Source organism: Colossoma macropomum, unplaced genomic scaffold, assembly GCF_904425465.1.
Source record: "Colossoma macropomum unplaced genomic scaffold, Colossoma_macropomum, whole genome shotgun sequence".
Classification (NCBI taxonomy): Eukaryota; Metazoa; Chordata; class Actinopteri; order Characiformes; family Serrasalmidae; genus Colossoma; species Colossoma macropomum.
The window spans coordinates 23,826,385-23,849,433 of record NW_023494796.1 but is presented as its reverse complement, the minus strand read 5'-3'; the positions used below and the strand labels follow the sequence as shown (position 1 = coordinate 23,849,433).

The window sequence follows — 23,049 nt, the reverse complement described above, 5'->3', positions numbered from 1 at the left end:
TCTGAACAGTGGTGGCGGTGGAGACGAGGTCGCGGCAACATGGCAAAAAACATACGAATCATATATGAATAAAAAAATCATTCAAAGTCTTTTTCCTGGTCGTTCACCGTCGATAATTATCAATACATCTGTTATTAGCTAATGCTAATAATGGCCAGTTTAAAGTGTGAAGAGTATTAAAGATCCAGAAGGGAATTAAAGGCCGACTCCTCAGTCACACTAAGCATCTGCCCTTCACATCTGACTGCAAAACCAGCTGGAGCCAGAAACCTTTTTCACACAGTGAGCGGTTTAGCAGTGATTCACAGCTTTCCATTTTAAATTTTTTAATATTTTTAAAAAAATCTTTTCTTTCGCTTGCTTTTTTTTTCCATGTTATACTTTCATTTCTTCATTTCTCCTTCATCATTTTTTTTCTTACTTTCTTCTTTTTATTGTTCATTCTGTTCTCTTTCTTTTGATTTTATATTTTTATTCATTCTTTTGCCATTTTCCAATCATTTTCTTCTTTTATCCTTTCATTCTTTACTCATTCTATCTTTCCTTCCTTTCTTTCTTCTCTCATGATACCTTTTTTATTGATTCTTGTCATTCATTCCAAATTTTTTCCCTGCTTTTTATCCTTTTAATTGTTGTTTCTTTCCTTCTTCCTTTTTTTTTCTTTTCTTTGTTTTCATTCATTTTTTTACGGATTCATGCTGGTGACATCCCATATAAATAAAAATAATGTGTGGTAATGCTTTATTAACGTGTGGGAACAAGATCATAATGCATGGCCATGACTTAGTAAGGCATGGGAACGAGATTGTGTCTTATTAGGCCGTGGCCATGGCTTAATTATCTCATTCCCACGCCTTAGTAAGTCCTGGTTACGCATTAGAATCTCATTCCCACACCTTACTAAGTCGTGGCCACAACTTAATTATCTTGTTCCCATGTCTTGCTAGGGCATGGCCTCACATTATTTTCATTTACACAGGGTATCACCAGCAGGGCTCCGTTTGTTTTCTTCTTTTTATCATTTATCTCTATACTTTCTTTATCTTTATTACTTCTGTCCTTTCTTTCTTTCTTTCTTTCTTTCTTTCTTTCTAACGCAGCTCCTGACTGATCCTGTACTCTCTATAGTCGAGTCATTTGTAGTCAGTCAGGAAGATTGCAGACCTGTATATCAGAGTTCAACAAAGTTAAAGTGTGAGATACAAAATTCTTAATGACTCAGATTTTCTAAACGCTACCATGACTGGGCCTTTGTTTTAGTTACAATGATTGGCCATAACATTCAAACCGGCTCCTTGTTTCTACACTCGGTGTCCATTTTATCAGCTCCACTTACCAAATAGGTGCACTTTGTAGTTCTACAGTTACAGACTGTAGTTCATCTGTTTCTCTGCATGCTTTGTTACCCTCTTCTTCAGGACCCCCACAGGACCCTCACAGAGCAGGTATTTTTTGAGAATGGTGGATCATTCTCAGCACTGCAGTAACACTGATGTGGTGGTGGTGTGTTAGTGTGTGTTGTGCTGGTCTGAGTGGATCAGACACAGCAGTGCTGCTGGAGTTTTTAAACACCTCAGTGTCACCACTCGACTGAGAATAGTCCACCGACCAAAAATATCCAGCCAACAGCGTCCTGTGGGCAGTCCTGTGACCACTGATGAAGGACTAGAGGAAGACCAACACAAACTGTACAGCAAGGTGGGCTGACAAGGTAGGAGTGTCTAATAGAGTGGACAGTGAGTGGACATGGTGTTAAACTCAGTCCAGCATGTTAGAGATGCAGGTCGCCGTCTGCTGCACAGGAGTAGCAGTTATTCTAATCTAAAGCCCTTGTTTCTAATTCCAGAACGAGTAACACACCAGTTCAATATTTGTATTAAGAATATCTCAGATTTTTGGTAATAATGTTTGATTTAGATCACCATCGTTATAGGTTCATCGCCCAGACCTAGCAGACGCTCTGCGGACGGCCAGCCGGGCCGATGAGGAGGCTAGGTAATAAAGCAGGGTTGATCCACAAGCTTCCCGACACCCACAGAGAGGATTTGGCTTTAATAAGCAGCGAGTCATAGCAGAGATGGCCAGTTGTGCTTCCTCTCATTACTACGCATTAAGTGGGATTACGGTGCCGATACGGGCGCCAGTTTGGGGGAACTTGTGTGCATCGAGTGCCTCATCATCGACGCAATACTCGACTACTTCAGCCTCTGCTCATTATGGCCATTATGATCCTGCTCTGTAGTAACGCATGCCGGTTCTGACAAATCTTAAACTAATTTCACTCCAGAACTGACTCTAATGAGCGCGTGTGAAGCGAGTTTGGCCTCGTCTCTCCGCTGCATCACGCTCCTCCGTCAGCATGTTGGGCTTTGTTGTCTGTTTATGTGTGACGATAGTAATGACTCAGCTGGGCTCTGTTTCACAGCCCGTGCTTCTCTCTTCATCTTCCTCACTCTCTTCTTCACTTCGCTGTGTTCAGTGTTTACTGTGTCTGAACTCTCTGCTCTTTGTTTCTGTCTCTGTCTTTCTCTTCTTTGCTGATTCGCTGTTGGAGTTCTAAAGGCTGCAGCACTGTTTGTTTGTTTGTTTGTTTCTCTGCTTCCTTCTCTCTTTACTCATTCTGTCTTTTCTTTATCTTTGCTCATTCTATCGTTTATTTCCTTCTTTCTGCTTATTGTTAGTGCTTCAAATTTTCATCTGTATTATTCTGTGCTTTCTTTCTTTCTGTCTTTTCTCATTCTGTGCCTCTTGCAATTGCAGATTATTTCTTTCTTTGCTTCTTTCGTTCTTTGCTGTTCTGTTGTTGCCTGTTCTTGCATGCTTGTTTTTTCTTTCTTTCTTTTCTTGTTCAGCTATCGATATTATGAGGGCTGTGTTGTAGTGGAGTGGCGCCGGTAAGACGCTCTGCTTTTATCTGTTGCTGATTTTCGTTGCTGCTCCTCGTCTGTTTGTGTTTTGGTGGAGTTTCCCTTTAACCTGCCAGTGTGTGTTAGTCTGTCTCCGTCTCTGTCTCTCCCTCAGAACTGATAGACACCCCATTTGATCCCGCTCTTTCTTTCTATACATGCACAGACCTTTACTGCCCTAATGACCCTCAGCCGGACAGGAGTGGACTGTGTTTGAGAATAATACACATGCCTGAAATCTGCAGCTCTGCCTGAAAGTGCTGAGGTTAACCAGAGGGCATCTGTTGAAAAAAACACATTATTCAATAATCACTGGAGTTCAGATTCTTACATTTTTAACTCCCAAACTGGATTTTCATAGTCGACTGAAAGGCCTGAACCTCTGCTAAAGGTCAGCTAATCACCCCTGAAACAAACTGCTAGCAAGTAAATACTTGTGTGGCATTTACCACTAAAAAAGAAGACACATGAGTTATGCGCAGGTTGCTGTGCTGTATTAAAAGCTGTAGTTGGCCCCAGCCATGCCATACAGGAGGCAAGGGTTTAGGCTAACAAACATCTCTAGCATTAGCCCAGGTCTGTGCTCGCTCACATCTGAGCCCTATCTGAGTATTTTTTTTTTCCTGATGTATAGACACAAACACACAAGAAAGCACAACCACCCTTAACCAATCACCAATCAAACCCCCCACCCCCCAGTGGACACCCTGGCAGATACCCAACCACCTTCCCACCTTTCACTTTCACATTTGCCTTTAAGAGGAGGGCAGATTGGCTACTGGTGGTTGGCAAAACAACTGGCCAACCTCTCCGACACTTCGCCGCTCCCCTCACCCCCCACTCACCCTGTCCTCCATTCGCACTTCAGCATCACGAAAACGTCTCATCTCTCTCGCTTTGCCTTTAATAAGCAAACTATTGTGTATCAGTGATCAGCAGAAAAACATCCCTCTCAACTACCCCCCACCCTCCCCACAATCTCAACAGCCCCCACCACCATACACAATCTCAACACTGACCACCACTTACACAGTCGCATTGCCACCCTGCTGGTAACACTTGTGGCTAAATGACAACTTAGTGATTTTTTTATAGTTTCAGGTGAAGATAAAGTCACTAAGCCTGGTAATAATGCTTCCAAAGTGGATTTATTAATTATAGGCAGCTGATATGCTGTTGCTAGAAGGTTGCTATGGTATTTCAGTTTGTTGTTAGGGTGTTGCTTGGTGGTTGGTAGGTGTTTTCTAAAGTGTAGCTAGGCTATTGTTATGCTGTCACAGGTGGTTGCTGAGGTGCTGCTAGGCCGTTCCTATGGTATCCCAGATGGTTGCTAAGGTGCTGCAAGGCCGCTTCTATGGTATCCCATGTAGTTGCTAAGGTGCTGCTATGCCATTCCTATGGTATCCCAAGTGGTTGCTAAGGTGCTGCTAGGCCACTCCTATGTGTATCCCATGTGGTTGCTAAGGTGCTGCTAGGCCATTCTTTTGGTGTCCCAGGTGGTTGATAAGGTGCTGCAAGGCCGCTATTATGGTATCCCAGGTGGTTGATAAGGTGCTGCAAGGCCATTCCTATGGTATCCCAGGTGGTTGCTAAGGGGCTGCAAGGCCGTTCTTTTGGTGTCCCAGGTGGTTGAGAAGGTGCTGCAAGGCCGCTATTATGGTATCCCAGGTGGTTGATAAGGTGCTGCCAGGCCATTCCTATGGTATCCCAGGTGGTTACTAAGGTGCTGCTAGGCCGTTCTTTTGGTGTCCCATGTGGTTGCTAAGGTGCTGCAAGGCCGCTATTATGGTATCCCAGGTGGTTGCTAAGGTGCTGCTAGGCCGTTCTTTTGGTATCCCGGGTGGTTGCTAAGGTGCTGCAAGGCCGCTTCTATGGTGTCCCAGGTGGTTGCTAATTTACTGCTATGGAATCCTAGGTGGTTGATAAGGTATAGCTAGGCTGTTACTATGGTATCCCAAGTGGTTCCTAAGGTGTTGCAAGCACACTTGCTGGTGATATAAGAAGAATGTCCTTTTTAAGCCAAATTCACGAGTGCACTTGAATGTAAACTAGAAGTATATGTTGATCTGTCAGTTGCTGTTTTTTAGACATACTAACCTAGTTAGGAAGCTAACACCAACACTATTAGCATTTATGCTAGCCTCGACCGAGCGACGAAACAGAAACCTACGTCCGGTCTGAACATGTAGGTATTTTTTACAGAAATGTTTTGAAATAGGTTCAATGTGATGTGTTCTGTCAGCTTAGCAACAGTTGCTATGGAGGAACGTATTTGTGGTCGAAGCCTGGATCAGGAAATAAACACAAAAGTAAACACATAAATACGTAAGTAAATATATGGAAGTTGTTGGCTGACCTTTATTGACCAAGAACACTATGCCTGATTAATGGAAATGAATGAGAGTCTAAGAGTAAACTATCAGATATTTTCTCTCTCTCTCTGTCTCTCTCTCTCTTTCTCTCTCGCTGTCTTTCAGACACTCTTACTCACTGCAGTCATTGGAATGCAGATTCGCCTCTCGCAGACGTTTGTACAATTTCTGAACAAATTGCCTCAGATTTTCCTTAATTATTTGAAACGTGTTTGAGACGTTTGTGTGGTAATTCGCCTTAATTTTTCATATTTAACCCCAGACTATCAGCCCAGTGGTGCCGCTACCTGAGAGAGAGAGTGAGAGTGAGAGAAAGAGAGAGAAGTCGTTCATTATTCAGCAGTTGAAGAGTCTCAGTCTTTTCATTTGGTTTAAAGCCCCGGCAGGAAGCCTTCTTACCACATTAGATGACGTCTGTCAAATTCAATTAAACTTCAAAAGCACCTGCAGAATTTTTTCTCTTTTTTTTCTGAAAGCACCATCTGCATTAGTGGTGTGTGTGTGTGTGTGTGTGTGTGTGTGTGTGTGGGAGGGAGTCTATATAAACAGTCAACTCCAGAATTATTGGCACTCCTCAGGAAACCAGGCAAGAAAAATCATATAAAACAAAAATCTATGTAATGGTTTAAATGTTCCTCAGAAACATTTGGAGAAATTGCTTACATCTAGGAGAAATCATTCCTATGAGACTGTTTATTTTAAGAATAGTGCGTTCTGGGGCTCCCGAGTGGCACAACCGTCTAAGCGTTGGCCCTGTCATCAGGAGATCACGAGTTCAATCCCTGATGATGCTACAGCCATCTGTAGCCGGGAGTCCGAGAGAGCACAATTGGCCTCGCTCTCTCTGGGTGGGTAGGATGGCCCCTCCCTCTCCCCCCATCACTCAAAGCAATACTAGTCAGCACTAGGCGTCTGTTAGCTGACGTAACAGATCTGGCGGTTGGCGCTTTCCTCCGAGCGCGTTGAACGGCTGTCCAGTGATGTTGCGTGAGCAGCAGTTTGAAAAGAAGGGGTGGCGCTTCCCAGGTCTCGGAGGAAGCCTGTGTTAGCCTTCACCCTCCTAGCGTTGATAGGATCGTGTGAATAGTGCATTCTTTCAAAAACATAAACACCCTAAAGAACATTGTAAATAAAAACAAATACGTTTGCACATTTTGAGAAAAGCTTTTTTTCTCCTCCAGGATCTCTTTTGTTGACTTTGACCACTTCCTGTTCCCCTGGAGTATGAATATGAGGTTACACACATGTAAAATCCCTTCGTCTTCCTTTTGACTGCTATCAAAATGGGTAAAGCCAAAGAATTTGTTGGTGTGGAGGCAGGGGTCTAACTGACCCCAGATTGTTACCATCTTCTGCAAATCCAACTGTGATACTTTGCAAAGTTTTGGCCTCTCTAGCCGTCCTCCTCACTGTGCATGGGGGGAAAATAAACACGCTTTTAGGCCAAGCAGGTTCACTATAGCTCTGGTTGTTTTAACATCTCAGGTATTTTTAGGGATGTAGCAACTTTTTATAGTTATTTCTGATTTACAAAAATGCACTTTTGTCTCATTTTATTTCTGTTTTGGATGAATAAGGAACTTTGGCTTACACATCAGCTCATATTTCTACCCCAGTGAAACAAGAAGTCATGTGGAGTTCCTGAATACTCAGGAGGACTTAAGTGAAATATAAATGGCAGTATACTTCAGTTCCATGTGTTTTTAATGATGTCTAGGGTTGCCAGTAGTTAAATAAAATATATATTCATTTATTTGAATATTTGTTTTCTCATGTTATATTTATCTCATCTTTTCAGTTTGACCTAATTGACCACCAAAACACTTTTTCATTACCTTTTCTATCCATCTCTACCAAGAGTGTCAATAATTATGGAGCTGACTGCATGAACGTATTGTGTGTGTGTGTGTGTGTCTGCATGTTTATAAATCTGCATATCTTTGAAAACAGACGAAATTAAAAAGGAAAGTTCTAATAGCCGGGGCTTCAGCGATCTGTCAGTCAAACAGAGCCTCAGGAGGAGTGCGCTGTTTTTTCTTTTGGAAGATAGCGGACTGATGAAAGAATATCGCTCCCTCGCTCCCTCCGGGGGAAGAAAGAGATCGACTTTTTTTATGCGAGAAAGTGGAGAGATAAAGAAAGTGGAAGGAATGGCATCAAATCTAGACCTTTTTTCCTGCACAGGCATGCAATACAGATTGATATTTATATAGTGATATTTTTCACTGTGCAGATAATAAAAATATGATGTCATTATACTAAAATAACAAGACATGTTATGCAGTCATGCAGTGTGATTTGTGTTTATTCTCTTAGAGCACAACAGAAGAGCGAAATGCAAAGCTTATAATCAGGGCTCAGTTTGAGGGTGGGATGTAAGGTGTTGGCTCCGCCTGGTCAAAAAAAAAAAAAGACAAAAATCATCTCCTTTTGTAAAACTGCCATCCATCCTCCATCCATCCCCTTTGGACTAATGTCATTAGAAGTTTATATTCGTGGCGAACTGTACTACAACTGGCTTCTAATGCCATGACATTTAAAGAATGTGATTATTTAGTTGGCTTGACAGTTAAGCTGGCTTTTATTGGTACCATTTTCACAAGTCGCAGTTTTTCAAATGAGAGCCATGAAACTTTGCAGGATCGTAGAGCTTTTACAGAAATGCTGTGCTGGTGCTTTTAGAAACAATCACACGTTCGTTTTCGTACACTTCCACAAGAGGAGATCTCTCACACTGCCCATTACATACAGACTCTAATACATACATACACTCATATCTACCACCTGAGATAGCATACATACACTCATATCTACCACCTGAGATAGCAGCACCTTAGCAACCACCCGGGATTCCATAGTAATGGTCTAGCAAGATCTTAGCAACCATCTGGGATAACATAGCAACACCCTAGCAACCACATGGAATACCATATCAGTGGCCTAGCAACATCTTAACAACCAGCTGGGATTTCATAGCAATGTACTGTGCCACTGCTATGAAATCCCAGATGGTTGCAAAGATGTTGCAAGGCCACTGCTATGAAATCCCAGATGGTTGCAAAGATGTTGCAAGGCCACTGCTATGAAATCCCAGATGGTTGCAAAGATGTTGCAAGGCCACTGCTATGAAATCCCAGATGGTTGCTAAGATGTTGCAAGGCCACTGCTATAATATCCCAGATGGTTGCTAAGATGTTGCTACATTATCCCAAGTGGTTGCTACGATTTCATAGCAGTGGCCTTGCAACATCTTAACAACATCTTAGCAACCACCTAGGATGGCATATCAGCACCTGAGCAACCACCTGGGATTCCATAGCAATAACAATATCTTAACAACCATCTGAGCTCTCATAGCAGTGGCCTTGCAACATCTTAGCAACCACCTAGGATGCCATATCATTCCGTAGCAGTGGCCTAGTAACAGCTTTGCAACCACTTGGGATACCGTAACAACACCTTAGCAACCACCTGGGATACCATAGCAATGGCATACAGACACCTTAGCAACCATATTTCAAATTTCATAGCTGTGGCTTTGTCAAGTCAACTTAAGATTCATTCACAATATTTTTTTTTTTTTCACAGTTTTACAGTCACTTTCCAAAGTTTAGGCACCCCTTGTTAAGTTACATATTTTGTTGATGTTTATAGGTGTACAGAAAACACACTTCTTGAGCAAAAGTTGTAAACACAGTGAATAGTTAGAGAGATGTTAAACTGATTAAGTTTATTGTATTGATTCTGTCAGCTGAAGTTAGTGTCTTTTGTACTGTATCCGCACTCTGTTCGAGTCCGTATCACACTGCAGTGTGAGAGTGTTTATTCACTCCTGTGAGGCTGTTTCTCCCAGTCCTGCTTTAACTGAGCTGATAGTGCTGTGCGGAGCTCAGACAGTCTGTGAGTGCTGATAATGAGGAATATTACCTTGACATTTCTGAGTAGTGTTGTTTTTCAGGCCTCATAAACACCCGCCGAGCTCCGAGTAACAGCTCTGTTCTCTGAGGGAGGCGACAACACTTTAAATACTTTTATCACTTCATCCCACATTCCATCTCTCTTTCCCTGCAGGCTAGGGGTCAGCACTCTCTCTCTGTTGCTCATTTTATTCTTCTCTCTTCATTTTTATTTCTTTTCTCTACCTCTCCTTCTCTTTCTCTCATTCCCATGATCTCCTTTCCCTCTCTCTCTCTGTCTCTCTGCCTCTTTTTCATTCTCTCTCTCTCCATCTCTCGTCTTCTCTCTCTCTTTCTCATTTCCCTCTCTCTCACTCTCCTTTTCTTATATCTTTCTTTCTCTCATTCTCACTCTCTTTCTCCTTTCCCTCTCTCTCTCTCTCTTTTTCTTCTCTTTTTTCTCTCCTTCTTACTCTCTCCTTTCCTCTCTTTTACTTTCTTTTCTTCTATCTTTATTTCTCTTTTCTTCCTCTCTTTCTCTTTTCCCTCTCTCTCTCTTACTCTCTTCTTCTTCTATCTTTCTTTTTCTCGTTTCCCTCTTTCTCCTTTCCTCCTCTCTCTTTTTCTTCCATCTTTCTCTCTCCTTCTTCCTCTCTTAGTCCTTTCCCTCTCTTTTTCCTGTGTTTCTTTCTCTTCTTCTCCCTCTCTCTCTCTCTTGCTCTCTTACTGTCTGTCTTTCTTTTGTCTTTCTGTAATTCCCTGTCCTTTTTCCTCTCTTTCTCCTTTCTCTCTCTCTCTCCTTTGCTTGCTCTCTTTTACCTCTGTTTTCTTTCCTTCCTTACTTCTCTCTCTCTCTCTCTCTCTGTCTCTGCAGGTCATTAAGACAGTGCTGGTAAAATGATGTTTAATGGCCTCCTCACTAATTTGATAAATCATTTATTTGGCTCGGCACCTGCTCTGGCTATTAAACACTAACACTGCTGCATCCTCTGTGCCACACTGTGTGTGTGTGTGTGTGTGTGTGTGTGTGTGTGTTGCTCATCATGAGCAGCTGCATCTCTCTGTCTGACTGTAGTAGGTACAGTAAAGTCAGTCTACAGTAGTTCTGAGAATCGTCAGTGGATCCTGTAATCAGGGGTGTAAAAGTACAGAGAGAGTGTACTTTAGTGAAAGTGTGGATACTGAGTCAAAATCCCACTCAGTTAAAGTGAAACTGAGGAGCCAAAAGGTCAAAAAGTATCAATATATGAAGGAAAAAGTGAATATTTGAGCAAGTAAACAAAAAGCTTTCTTTGTTTGGTGGTATGTGGTGTTTGTTGCAGACATTGTCTAGTGATACTGACCTTCACACACTACAGATTTGGCCTAACTGTGGGCAGTTTCTGTCTCTTAGTGTTGTTTGTGGTTGTGTGTAAAGTGAGTAGTGTGTTGCCCCTTTGTTCTGATCCCTCTTTTCTGTCCTACTGACCCCAGTTTACCACCTCCCCCTTTCTTTCCCTCTGCTGTACTGACCTTTCCTCAAGCTGCGATGCAGCGATCAATTGACTATCGCCCACAAATGTGTTCTTTCAAGGCTGCTGTTGCTAAGTTGGATAAGTTTTACTGAACGTTACCAAAAATCCCATTCAAAACAATGAGAAACTGCATTTTGTTAAATCACCCAAGTTGTGTGTTGTTGTTTTGCAATATTTTTAATGCATGTAAAGCATTTTTTTTCTAATGAGCTAAAGTTAGCATGGTTAGCATGGATGAAACTGCTTAAAGCAGATGTACCACAAAACACAGACATTTAAAGCATGTCATTCAACTTACATATTCTTTACTTTTTATTCTGCAGTTTTACAGTCAATTATTTATTAAATATAAATTATTTTTAAAGACTGTTAAGTCTAACAATGAATATTAATGGTTTAGTCTGTTTAACCTGTTTAACCGGTTATTTGTTTGGAAAGTAAGTTGTCTGCCCCTCATTTTAAACAAAACTGATACAATTTTCTATAAATTTGGTATTTTTGGGGTCTACCAGAATCAATTCACACTTCAGTGTTCTAAAAACACATAGTTTTTCTCATCCTGTACATCTCTATTTACCTTCTGTCTGAAGTGCTCTGTCTTTAAGCCCCACCTTCCAGTGAGGCTGCCATACTCTGATTGGTCAGCTCAACCAGTCTGTTCTGATTGGTCAACCGCCAGAGTGGTTCCACACCTACAGGTTCCTCCCCTGTCTTGGAGTCTCCTAACCAGCTGTAAACACCACTGTGGCAGTTTACACAAAGGTGCCGGTTCTGATGTATCAGTTTGAACTACAATGCAAACCTGAAAGTCAGGTCAAAGTCTTCTCGACATGGCTACAGAACTGAACTAACTATTCTCAGCAATTAGGATTGTGTTACGAGACTGCATTATCTAAGGGCTGGAATTCCAGCAAGGCATTTCAAACAGCTAAGAAAAGTGGTTTCTATGGGAGAGAGTTACTTACTCTGGCACATACATTGAGCTCTGTAACTTTGCAGACAGTTTACATGCACAAAATGCTATAAAAACTTGAAAAGCATAATAGATCCATTCCTTTTGAATGGGATGGCCGACGTTCTTCAAAGCTTGTCTAACCTACCAACAGTAGCTATGAAAGAACACATTTGTGGGCGGAGCATGGCTAGGTTAATTACCTCAATTTTCTTTGTGGGTTTTGTTTTTCTGCTGAATTTCATCTTTCAATGTTTCTTTTTCTTTACCGTTTTCTTTCCTCATCATTTCTTTCTTTTTTTCTTTCTTTCTTTCTTCCATGTTTTTCAGTTATGAGGACTATGAGCCAGAGATAAAGTAAGCACAACTGTATGCGTGAGCTGTATAAATCTATATAAGTCTGTATAATCAGTATAAATCTGAGTAATCTACATAAATCAGTTTAATCTATATTAAACTGTATAATCTCTATAAATCAGTGTAATCTATATTAACTGAAATCTGTATTCATCTGTATAATCTACATAAACCCTTTTATAGAAAGCTGAAGCTCAGCTACTGTTTCCGCTCTCTCATTCATATGTTCTGTAACTTACATAGGAGTGTTCCACTCCTGTCATCACAGCTTCCTCAGTATGAGACACAACTGATAAAGAAATGTCCCACTCCATATCAACCCCCAAAACACAGACATATCCTGCACACTGTGCTGTCAATATCACTGCTTTATGAATGAAGAGCCAATGTTCGTGTTTGACTCAGTTTGGCAATATTTCTGTGTCATTAGTTTAATAAGCTCAATTTTTTAGATGTGCCTAACAACTCCTAACCGTGGTACACTGTAAAATAACTGTATGTCGTTGAGTGGCTTTTATAAAATAGCAGCAAAATGTAATACAATATACCAATGCATGATAAATAATGTCATTGATTAATAATAATAATTGAGAGTGTGCTGTTGTTACAAAGCAAGTATGGAGCGCTCAAATAGGACAATCACATTCAGTCACCCCTTATTGTATATTGCAGTCATTTCGTTGTCATACACCCATGAACATATCATAATATTGCAGTGTTTAATGCAGACACCATTTCCAAGTAGTTTTTGCTCACCAAATTGCCCCTGCAGTGATAATGCTGATTTTTTCCACTAACACCTACGTGGGATTCCCTGTGTTGTGTTAGCATGTAAGCTGTTTGCATCATTTGTTTCCCACCCTAAGTTTAAAACTGCCTAAGGCAGATCTACTACAAACATGAACATTTAAAGTGAGACAGTGCAAGACATTCATTTTAGGGATAAATACTTTGTCAAAGCCTAACACTGAATATTATTGGAGAAGCAGTTTAACATATAAGCTGTGTTTTAGCCTGTTTAGCCTGCTGTCTTTTAGCTGAGTTCAGTGGTTTCCAACCCTGGAGAGCTACCTTCTTACAGAGCCTAGTTCCAACCACAATGTGCCACACCTGCTACAGCTAATCACCATCTTCCCAAGTCCCTGATTGGCTGAATCAGACGTATTAGAGTTAAGTGAGAGACAGGGTAGCTTAGAGGATACATGTTGGAACTAAAATCTTTAGGAAGGTCGCTCTCCTAGACCAGGGGTGAAGACCACTGACCTAATTGTTAAGACAAAATAGGTCATCTGCCTTATTTTTTAACAGTTCATTCATTTCAGTTCATTACAGAGGTCAGTTGTTGTGAAGTGGTCAAAGGTGTCCGTCTTGTTGATCATTTTACAGCACTTTCGAACGCAGCTCATCAGATTTTAGGACCAGAACTTTCCATTTTAGAAAATCACATTTATTATCAATTATAATCACACAAAACAAGTTATATAGTTCAGTAGCAGTAGCCTATGGTTGCTAAGCAACATGGCAATCAGAGATACTTTAATAGCTTGCATCAATACACAGTTCAGCTGATGTTTGCGGTCATATACATGTATATCCAGTGTGTAACAATGGCTTAGAACATGGCTCAGTTAATCAGATCTCATTTGCATTCGTATGCAATAGTATTGGCACCCCGTTCAAATTATTGAATGATGTTTTGAATATAAGTGAACACACTTCTGCACGTTTGTGTATAGATACATTTTTATTTGTTGAATTTAACATATTAGGAAAAAAATGAAACATGTAGCCTGTGCAAAAGTAATGGTGCATTTAATATTTTATGTTCTATTTTTTTCCAATATGTTAAGTTCAGCAAATAAATTAAAATTGTGCACTAATATTTAAGTTTGTTACATAAGTTAATTGACACAAAAATGGTGTTCAAACCTTTGCATATGACTGTGTGTTACTCAGTAACTACTATGAAACGAATGTGTTTTGTAGTTATGAGAGTGAGGAACTGGAGTGTGGTCCCTCATCTACAGACCCTCAGAGATTAAGGGCTTTAATGTGCATGCTTGTGACAGAAAGTGTGCGCTAGCATGCTAGTTCTTCTAAACCCAGTGTGAATCATTAGTGAGTAGGTAATGCAGGAGTTTTAAATTAGTGCAGGTTTGTAATCAGGGCAGTAAAACCGGAGGCCCTGCGGCTCTACAACTCTCTGCTGAAGCATTTTCTCACTGATTACAGCCGCTCCGTCACAGCCACCCTGCACCACTGCATCACTTTGATATCTTCACCTCGTTTTCTCTCTGCCTGTCTCTCTTTCTCTGTCTCTTGCTTTCATTTTCTTTCTTTCTTGCTTGCTTTCATTTGTTGCTGTCTGTCTTTCTGTGTGTTTGAGTATTTTCACCTGTAACTCCTCTGATGTTTATGGAGAATCCACATGCAGATGGTGCAACAGCAGAGAAATAAACGGCTCATATTCTACAGATTCCCTATATGTCTCTTAGAACCTTTATCTGTATTTCTGTTCTAGCAGTCAGAATTCATTTGCACATGATCATTTTCCAACCTCTCCTTGTCAACAGAATTAAACAGACTGTTCTTTTAAGTCTAGTGTATGTAAATGAGCTGTGTTCTGATTGGCTGCCCTGTATTGTGCCTCATTCAAAATGTAATCCAGGCTGAAACACTACTTATAACTTCAGTGTGAGTGGGCTTAGGGTTAGGCCTTTAAGGATCTGTGCTCATCGAATAACGTGAATTATGTGCACCTTTTTGTGGACTGAGGCACTTTGTCTAATTACTTTCATTGAGATATGTTTTGCTTTGCAGGAGAAGGAAAAAACCGGACCTCTTATTTATTCACTTGCTTATTATTTTTATTTTTCCATCTGTTTTTTGTACAGAGCAGGATTATTGTTAATGAAAGTATTACTGAAGCAAAAAACAGCAGCAAAACAATGTTTTCGCTAGCTGGTTTCTGACAAAATATTCACCATAACACCAAAAACCAAATTTCAATATCAAACTAAACAAAAAACTAACAAAAAATATATTATATTATTATGATTATTAAAGGAGAATTCCACCCATTTTTTAACATTTCTGCCTAGTCCAATCATTAAAATGTAAACCAACTCATTAAAAATGGTTTGATGTGAAGTGCTTCATTGTAGAGAAACTTAGTGACTCTGATTTCTTCACAGTGGTGGTGATAGGAACCAGGGGTCACAGTGTCTACAACACTAATATTGCCATTTTATTTACTATACATGAACAGTGAAGCTATTTGTCTTCTGTGTTTTAAAATGTAATCTTAATCACTGTAAATAGTGGAATTTTTTTTTTCGTCCTATTTTGCCTTAATACAACCTGCATGGACCTCTCTGCCAAAACTTTACCTCAAAACTATTGGTAAACAGTGTCTCAGACAGCATATTCATAACCATGTCTTGTAAAAACATCCTGTGAGGCAATAAACTCTTTAGACGTCTAGTTCCCATCACTATCACTAGAGGACTCTTAAAACTGAGACTAATCTGAAATTGGAAAATCAAAATGAAAAACTAGACACTAAAATACGAACACTAATGAACGATAATAACCCTGATAGAGAGCACTCCAAATCAACAGTAGATCAGTTTCTCAAAGGAATGATGGTTCACAAACTCTGTTCTTTCCCCACTTAAAACAAATGAAGACACCTGTAACAATAGAAAGACATGATCAAAATTGGAGCTCTTGAGATATGAAAATGACAGTCTTTAAAACAGCAATTTTGATACAAAAATTTAAAGTTCCTAGATATAAACACTGCTTATTGTCAGGATGTTGTTGCTTGGCAACATGGAAAAGTGTAGTCTCCAACAAACTGCACCTTGAAACCCTGATGGAAAAAAGGGCAGTGCAGTGCACCTTGTGTTTTTCAGCCTTCGCAGAGACATGATGTGACCCAAACCCTCTTCCCCTTAGTAACATTTTTGTTTTCCTGGACTTAGCTCTAAAATATATATGTGTGTGTGTGTTTGTGTGTGTGTGTGTGTGTGTGTGTGTGTTTTCATTCCAGATCGTGGGTGATCGGTGCTATAGCTCTGCTGTGTTTGCTGGGTCTGACCTGGGCGTTTGGTCTGATGTACGTGAACGAGAGCACAGTGATCATGGCCTATCTCTTCACCATCTTCAACTCTCTACAGGGCATGTTCATCTTCATCTTCCACTGCGTCCTGCAGAAGAAGGTAACATAAAAGAGCACCATACATACAAACGCACACATACATGCGTTTTTGTACAGTGTTTTATGTATATATAAGTACCTACACAGACCAGCCACTTCATTAAAACCACCTCCTTGTTTCTATACTTATTGTCCATTTTATCAGCTCCACTTACCATATAGGAGCACTTTGTAGTTCTACAGTTACAGACTGTAGTCCATCTGTTTCTCTGCATACTATGTCAACCCCCTTTTACTCTATTATACAATGGTCAGGACCCCTACAGGACCACCAGAGCAGGTATTTTTTGGGTGGTGGATCATCCTCAGCACTGCAGTAACACTGACATGGTGTTGGTGTGTTAGTGTGTGTTGCGCTGGTCTGAGTGGATCAGACACAGCAGTGCTGCTGGAGTTTTTAAACACCTCAGTGTCTCTGCTGGACTGAGAATAGTCCACCAACCAAAAATATCCAGCCAACAGCGTCCTGTGGGCAGCGTCCTGTGTCCACTGATGAAGGATTAGAGGATGACCAACACTAACTATGCAGCAGCAGATGAGCTATCGTCTCTGACTTTACATCTACAAGATGGAACAAAAAGGTAGGTTTGTCTAATAGAGTGGACAGTGAGTGGACACAGTGTTAAAAAACTCCAGCAGCACTGCTGTGTCTGATCCACTCGTACCAGCGCATCACACAATAACACGCCACCACCACGTTAGTGTTACTGCAGTGCTGAGAAAGATCCACCAACCAAATAGTACCTGCTCTCTGGTGGTCCTGTGGGGGTCCGGACCACTGAAGAACAGGGTAAAAGGGGGCAAACAGAAGCAGATGGACTACAGTCTGTAACTGTAGAACTACAGAGTGCACCTATATGGTAAGTAGAGCTGATAAAATTGACAATGAGTGTAGATACAAGGTGGTGGACTTAATGAAGTGGCCGGTCAGTGTGTGTGTGTGTGTGTGTGTGTGTGTGTGTATATATATATATATATATATATATATATATATATATATAATGTACACACACAGGCTTCCTGTAGGCCTGTTGCTGGTTGTTCTCTGTGTCCCTAAGAACCAACTTTCATAGGAATTAAAAATCGCTTTAAGTCTTAAACTGTCACCTTTCTATTTCACTGTTGCTGTTTGCGTGAATGTATGTTTGTGTGTAGGTGCGTAAAGAGTATGGAAAGTGTTTGCGGACTCATTGCTACAGTGGAAAGAGTGTGGACTCATCTATGGGATCCAGCAAAAGCTCCGCCTCCCGCGCACCTGGGCGCTACTCGAGCAGCTCGCAGGTAGAGGGGGCCACCATTACACCCATATGCAGACATAAACATGACATATATACGTTGTATAGAAAGTTCTGTCCAACCCTAAAAACCACACATCTTTAACTGTTCCTCACAAGCATGACCTTCATAGTTACCAAGACGTTATCTGTGTTTTCTCTTACACTTTTTCTATCTCTTCTTTCCCTCTCTCTCTCTCTCTCTCTCTCTCTCTCTCTCTCATCACAAGGTCCACCACCAGCCTTGTATGACAAACTGCTCACAGTTACAGTATGAACAAGTAATTATCCACTCTATGATCTTTCTACATGCAATTCATCACCAGCACTTTCCTCCTGCAGTAGTGCAATAGTGATGTAATGCTGTACATACAGTACTGTCCAGAAGTCAAAGACCACCTATTATTTATTAAATTTCCAGTCAAAACAGCCATTAAGCACACATTTGTTTTTTTAAAGTATATATTTCTGCAGGGATTAGTTATAAATTCACTTGAATAAGGAAGGAGTAGGTCAAAGGAAAATAAGTGAAAAGCAGGAGTTTAAAAAAATTCTTAACACACAGAAAAAATGAGATTCCTAGCAACCACCTGCAATACCTGGTAGACCACCAAAACTGTCCCCATCAGATAAACAGCATTTAAAGCTTTTATCTTTGAGAGAGAGGAGAAAATCGCACATCGAAACTGGACATCTGAGTGGAATAAATTGCAGTAATTATGTTTTATAAACCAACAAGTCTAAATTTGTAAGGTAGTTATGTTAAAACTGAAGTTTGGGGGAGAGACCTGCCTGAAACCCCTCCTTCCTCCAATCTAATGCCCTATAAATTCACATCCTTACCTTCCGTTCCTGTGATGAAAGGGCTAACGGTCCCCACCGCCACCCCATCTCCTCCCTGTTCCTAAATCCTACATTAGTCCTATTACAGCTATGAAGGGGGGGTCTGGCCTTCTAGTTACAGACAGAAGCTGCCCTGAACTTCTCAGTTCTCCCTCCTCCCTCAATCAGTCTTCCCTCATACTAGATCTTCATGGTCTGAACTCACAAACTGGGAATTGTTTGGATTGTGAGAAGCAGAAAATGCAACCAACTTCTAAGACTGAACTTTGGAGTTGTGAAAAAAAAATTATTAAATGTTTTATTTAGTTGTTGAGGTTTCTATGTAATTTTCCTGATGCTGAAATATGAATAACTTGTACTTAATGGTCTTTTTGACTGGCAATAAAATAAACCGAGTGATCCCTGACTTTGTAAAGTACTGTATCAGACTGTATTACATGCTTAAGGCAAGCATAAATGACTTGAATCTTATTTGTGTTTGCCACTTTCCCCGCTTTCATACAGTGTGCGGCCTCGTGGCCCAAGCATCTGCATGTTTAGCATTTAGCGTGCTGCTAATGCCCTAAATACAGCGCAGAGGTGCATGCCACCTCCCTTGCATGCAGTGGGAATTGGTTGAGAAGACAGTGTTGTTCATTAAAGCTTGTTCAATTTAATCTGTATCTGTAGTGTATGGAAAATCATTTTGACTTGACCTTTATGTTTAATAGAAGTCAATGGAAGTAACTGCCCATTGACTTCTGAATTTTGAGTCAGTTGACCGTAAGCTGCAGATGCAGCAGATAAAGATTAGGTTGAAAAACACTGTTGTTGTTGTTTAGCTGATACTTTAGCTGATAGTAGCATATCACAGTGTAGTAAATCGCAAACAGACAGTTTTGAAGAGCATAGCTGCCTGGAGCTTGGTTGGATTCCCATCATTTATTTTCATTGTTTATTATAGGATTTGTAAAACATGATATTCTTTTTATGAGGATAATAACGTAGTCCTCCTATTATCCACCGATAAGCTGTTGGCCACTTTACTGGAAACACCATGTAGCTCCTCTTTGTTGGTGTGCAGTTAGAGACTGTAGCTCATCTGTTTGCGTTAATCATCCTTTATCAATGGTCAGTTTCTGACTGCAGAGCCTCTCTTGGCTGATTAGTGATGAATGTGGTAGAGGGCAGCTGATAATGGACTTATTAGAGTGGTGTTTCTAATCAAAGGGTCATTGAGTGGAAGCACAAAGATGTTGTTTCCATTAAAGTGGTTAGTGAGTGAAAATATAAGGTAGGTGTTTCCAATATAGGGGCCAGTGAGAGGAAGTACAAGGTAGGTGTTTCAACTAAAATGGCCAGTGAGTGGAATTTAAAGTAGATGTTTCTAATAAAGTGGCCAGTGAGTGGAAGCCAAAGGTAGGTGTTTCCAGTAAAGTGGCTAGCGAGTGTGAATGAGTCACTGTTGCGGTTACGCTGTTGATGCAGCAATTCTGCTTGTTAGTAATCAGCACTTCCTGAGTGTGATTGGTATTCAGAGATGGTTTTCTAGGCATGATTAAAAATGAAATGCTCCTGCACTGAGGTTTGAACAAGGTGCAGCTGTTAGCCTGAGGGGGAAAAAAGAGAGATAGAAAAAGTTGTATTGCTGATTTGTCAAACTTAAGCAGGGCTTTGTTTTGCTTTCTGAAGGAAACAACTGGAGAATCGACTTCCTTGCTGGGGTTTCTGACATTATATATGTGAAGTATGACAGCCAGAGTGGTTTCTTGGTCTGACCTGACACAAAACAGGATGGATAAAAATGGACCTGCAGTATGCAGAGTGTTTTTGTTTCATTATATTATACGGTATGGATGGTGCCGGAAAGGAATAAGAAAGCAGAAAAAAGATGTTTTTTGCTGAAAAAGCACAGCAATGCTCTTCAAAACCGCCTGGCTGAACCTATTGCATTGTCAGGATTTGAAAAAGCATGTACATTTACAGCTAGAGGGACACGAAAGTTTGCAAAAGTCTGTACGCCGATAGTCGAATTCCATGTTCTGATGATTTTTAAGTTTAAGGTTTTAGGTTTTAATTTGTTCAGCTAAGTTGTGCACTAAAATTGGCAGAAGATACCATATTTAAGTGTGTTCTCTGTAGTGGACGTGTTCAATTATTTTCACTTACAAAATCAACAAAACCTCGTTTGACCGAGGGTGTTCAAACTTTTGCATACAACTGTATATGAGAGAGAGAGAGAGAGAGAGAGAGTTTTGTGTTCCTTGTCTCATCACAAATCCTCAGCTTTACATATCAGAGCTTTAATATCGTATCGCCATGCCAATGACATGTCTGGTCAGGGGAGGGGATCTCCATGGAAACAAGGTTTTTGTTTGACCTTTCTGCAGACATATCTGACACACGCTCTCTGGTGGCCGTGTATGTGTGTGTGCACCTTTAAACGTCTCCAGGATGAGTGATGCTTCCTGAGCGATTTCAGTCTCCTAAATTCCAGCAGATCCCTGTGAGCTATGAAAGATGTCAGGCTGTTCGGTTCTTCAGCAGTATTTCACCTTTAACCTGCCTATAATAAAGTCAAATATACTTCCATTCACAGAGCAGTCAGAGTCAGACGTAACAGTACTAAAGCTGGTCTTTAAATACAGTCAGCAGTAGCTTTAGATCAGTCCTCTACAAAACTCTGAAGTTCCTATGAATTTTTTTTTCAGGAGAATATAACAAAACCAAAATATTTCTTTTTGAAAAAAAGACGTTCATACATAGATATCAACTCAAAGTGTATTTAAGATTATAGAAAAACACACGCCCAGTCAGTCCCAAAATTTTGACCTATACTGTAATAAATTGTCCCCTTGGAATTATAAGGTTCTGTCTGTGTTCTGAGCGGTTTTGAGACATTAAGCTTCAGAGATTTTGGATTCCAAATACCAAAACTGATATGTGGAACAAGTCTGTGTCATTCATACAAATCACAAACACCCTAAATGTATTTTAAATGCACAATATCAAAATCCTATCAAATTTGTAAATATGTTTTTTAAAACAGGTCAAATGCAGATAGAACCTTCTAATCCTAAGAAATCACTTTCTGCTTGGAATTATAAGGTTTTATCTGGCAAAACATCGATAGAAGCAATCATTTTCGATGTATACAAACCGTTTACACATAATTTAACATACATACAATATAACAAACATAAAAATAGTGTTCTAACAGATTATCAGAAAGTTAAACTGAATGCTGTCTATGACATTTTTATGACTTTTTTATTAATTATTTATTAATTATCCTTGTTTTAGGACAAATTATCTTCTTCGTATTCAAATAAGCATTGCCGCTTAAGCTTAAAGGTCAGAGCTAAATAATTTGTCCAGTGCAGTGGTCACTTTTAGGGAGGAACCATTAGTTTCGGTTTCCTTCAGATTAGACAGAAACCAGCTACTGTAATAAACCATCCTGGCAAGTAAGTGTAGCAGGTCAGAAGACAGGCAACAAGAGTTTTCAAGTTTATAAAGTTCTATTAACTTTTCTGAGCAGTGCAGTAATATGACAAAGAAGCAGAACCTGATTGGTCCTCTTGTTTGTATTCGAAGTGCTGAGTGGCTCACAGATAGAACCGTGTAGAACTAAGTTAGAGTTCGACTTTGGAGAAAGAACCTTTGTTTTTTTAGATAAAGAGTCTAAAAATGCACACAAGGTAAAAAAAAACACCTCACATGATGTTAAGAAGTTGTCATAGAATACGAATAAGAATATGTGAATAACCCACTTTTGACAAAAATGAAGTACCATGATTTATTTTTATGTTAATAAACTTGCATATTCAACATCATGGATCATTTTGGTGCAGCGTATCATCCAGTGGTCGCCTTAAGTGGTAGGAGGGCCAGTAAGGTCAGACCACATTCGGTGCTTTTGTTATGTTTTCATCTTTAATTTGTTGTGCAAATAGAGCAAATATTGTCAGTTTGTATTGATGGCTTGGGGTTGTATACAGTTTTGTCCATCTGTGTTCATACATCACTCTGTTGGTTCATTACAAAGTACTTCAGCTGCATGAAAAGCATTATATAATATAAATGGCATTTTATATTCTTGCATACCAGTTCCCTCTATAAGTGCTGTATAAACTGTCTCCACCGTGCACGATGGCTGCGACTGTAATTATTCAAAAGTGTACACTTGCATTCAGCAAAAGCATCTAGTCACTGCTGCCTACCTATGGCTGAATAGCGTGTTCTGGAGTATATCAGACAAATACTGCTGTAGATAAACGACTTTTTGTGCAGGGAGCACAAAAGGAAAAAAAAAGGAACGTTGCGAAAGCGATTTCGGCAGCAGACGCTGATTTATTTGTGAGTTGCTTTTGTATTTATTGTCAGAGTTTAAACAGTCCGGTTTACTGCAGTAGAACAGTTTAAATGGGTTATTGTGCATAGTGACAGTTGTTAGCGTCATGCTGGTTGGAGACGGATGATGCTGCTGGCATGATGCTCCTCTACCAGGCTTTTTTTGACTTGTCTAAGTGTGTGCGCATGACATTGTGATGTGTGTCTGTTCTCCTCAGAGTCGTATCCGTCGGATGTGGAACGACACAGTGAGGAAACAGTCTGAATCGTCCTTCATCACTGGAGACATCAACAGCTCAGCCACCATCAACAGAGGTACACATGTACACATGTAAACAGCACACATCCATATGGTCTTATTAAAGGTGGCTGCTACTGTTT

The 23,049-nt window shown here is 40.3% G+C and overlaps 1 protein-coding gene across 1 annotated transcript in view; it reads left to right on the top strand.

Annotated features, from left to right (window-relative positions):
• The window catches only part of LOC118816661 (adhesion G protein-coupled receptor L3-like), a 450,500-nt gene that overhangs the window by 409,109 nt on the left and 18,342 nt on the right, over window positions 1-23,049 (top strand). The window contains exons 19-21 of the mRNA XM_036583171.1: window positions 16,052-16,220; window positions 17,375-17,500; window positions 22,887-22,983. Coding sequence (XP_036439064.1) covers window positions 16,052-16,220; window positions 17,375-17,500; window positions 22,887-22,983 — 392 coding nt within the window. The remainder of the gene's footprint in view (window positions 1-16,051; window positions 16,221-17,374; window positions 17,501-22,886; window positions 22,984-23,049) is intronic.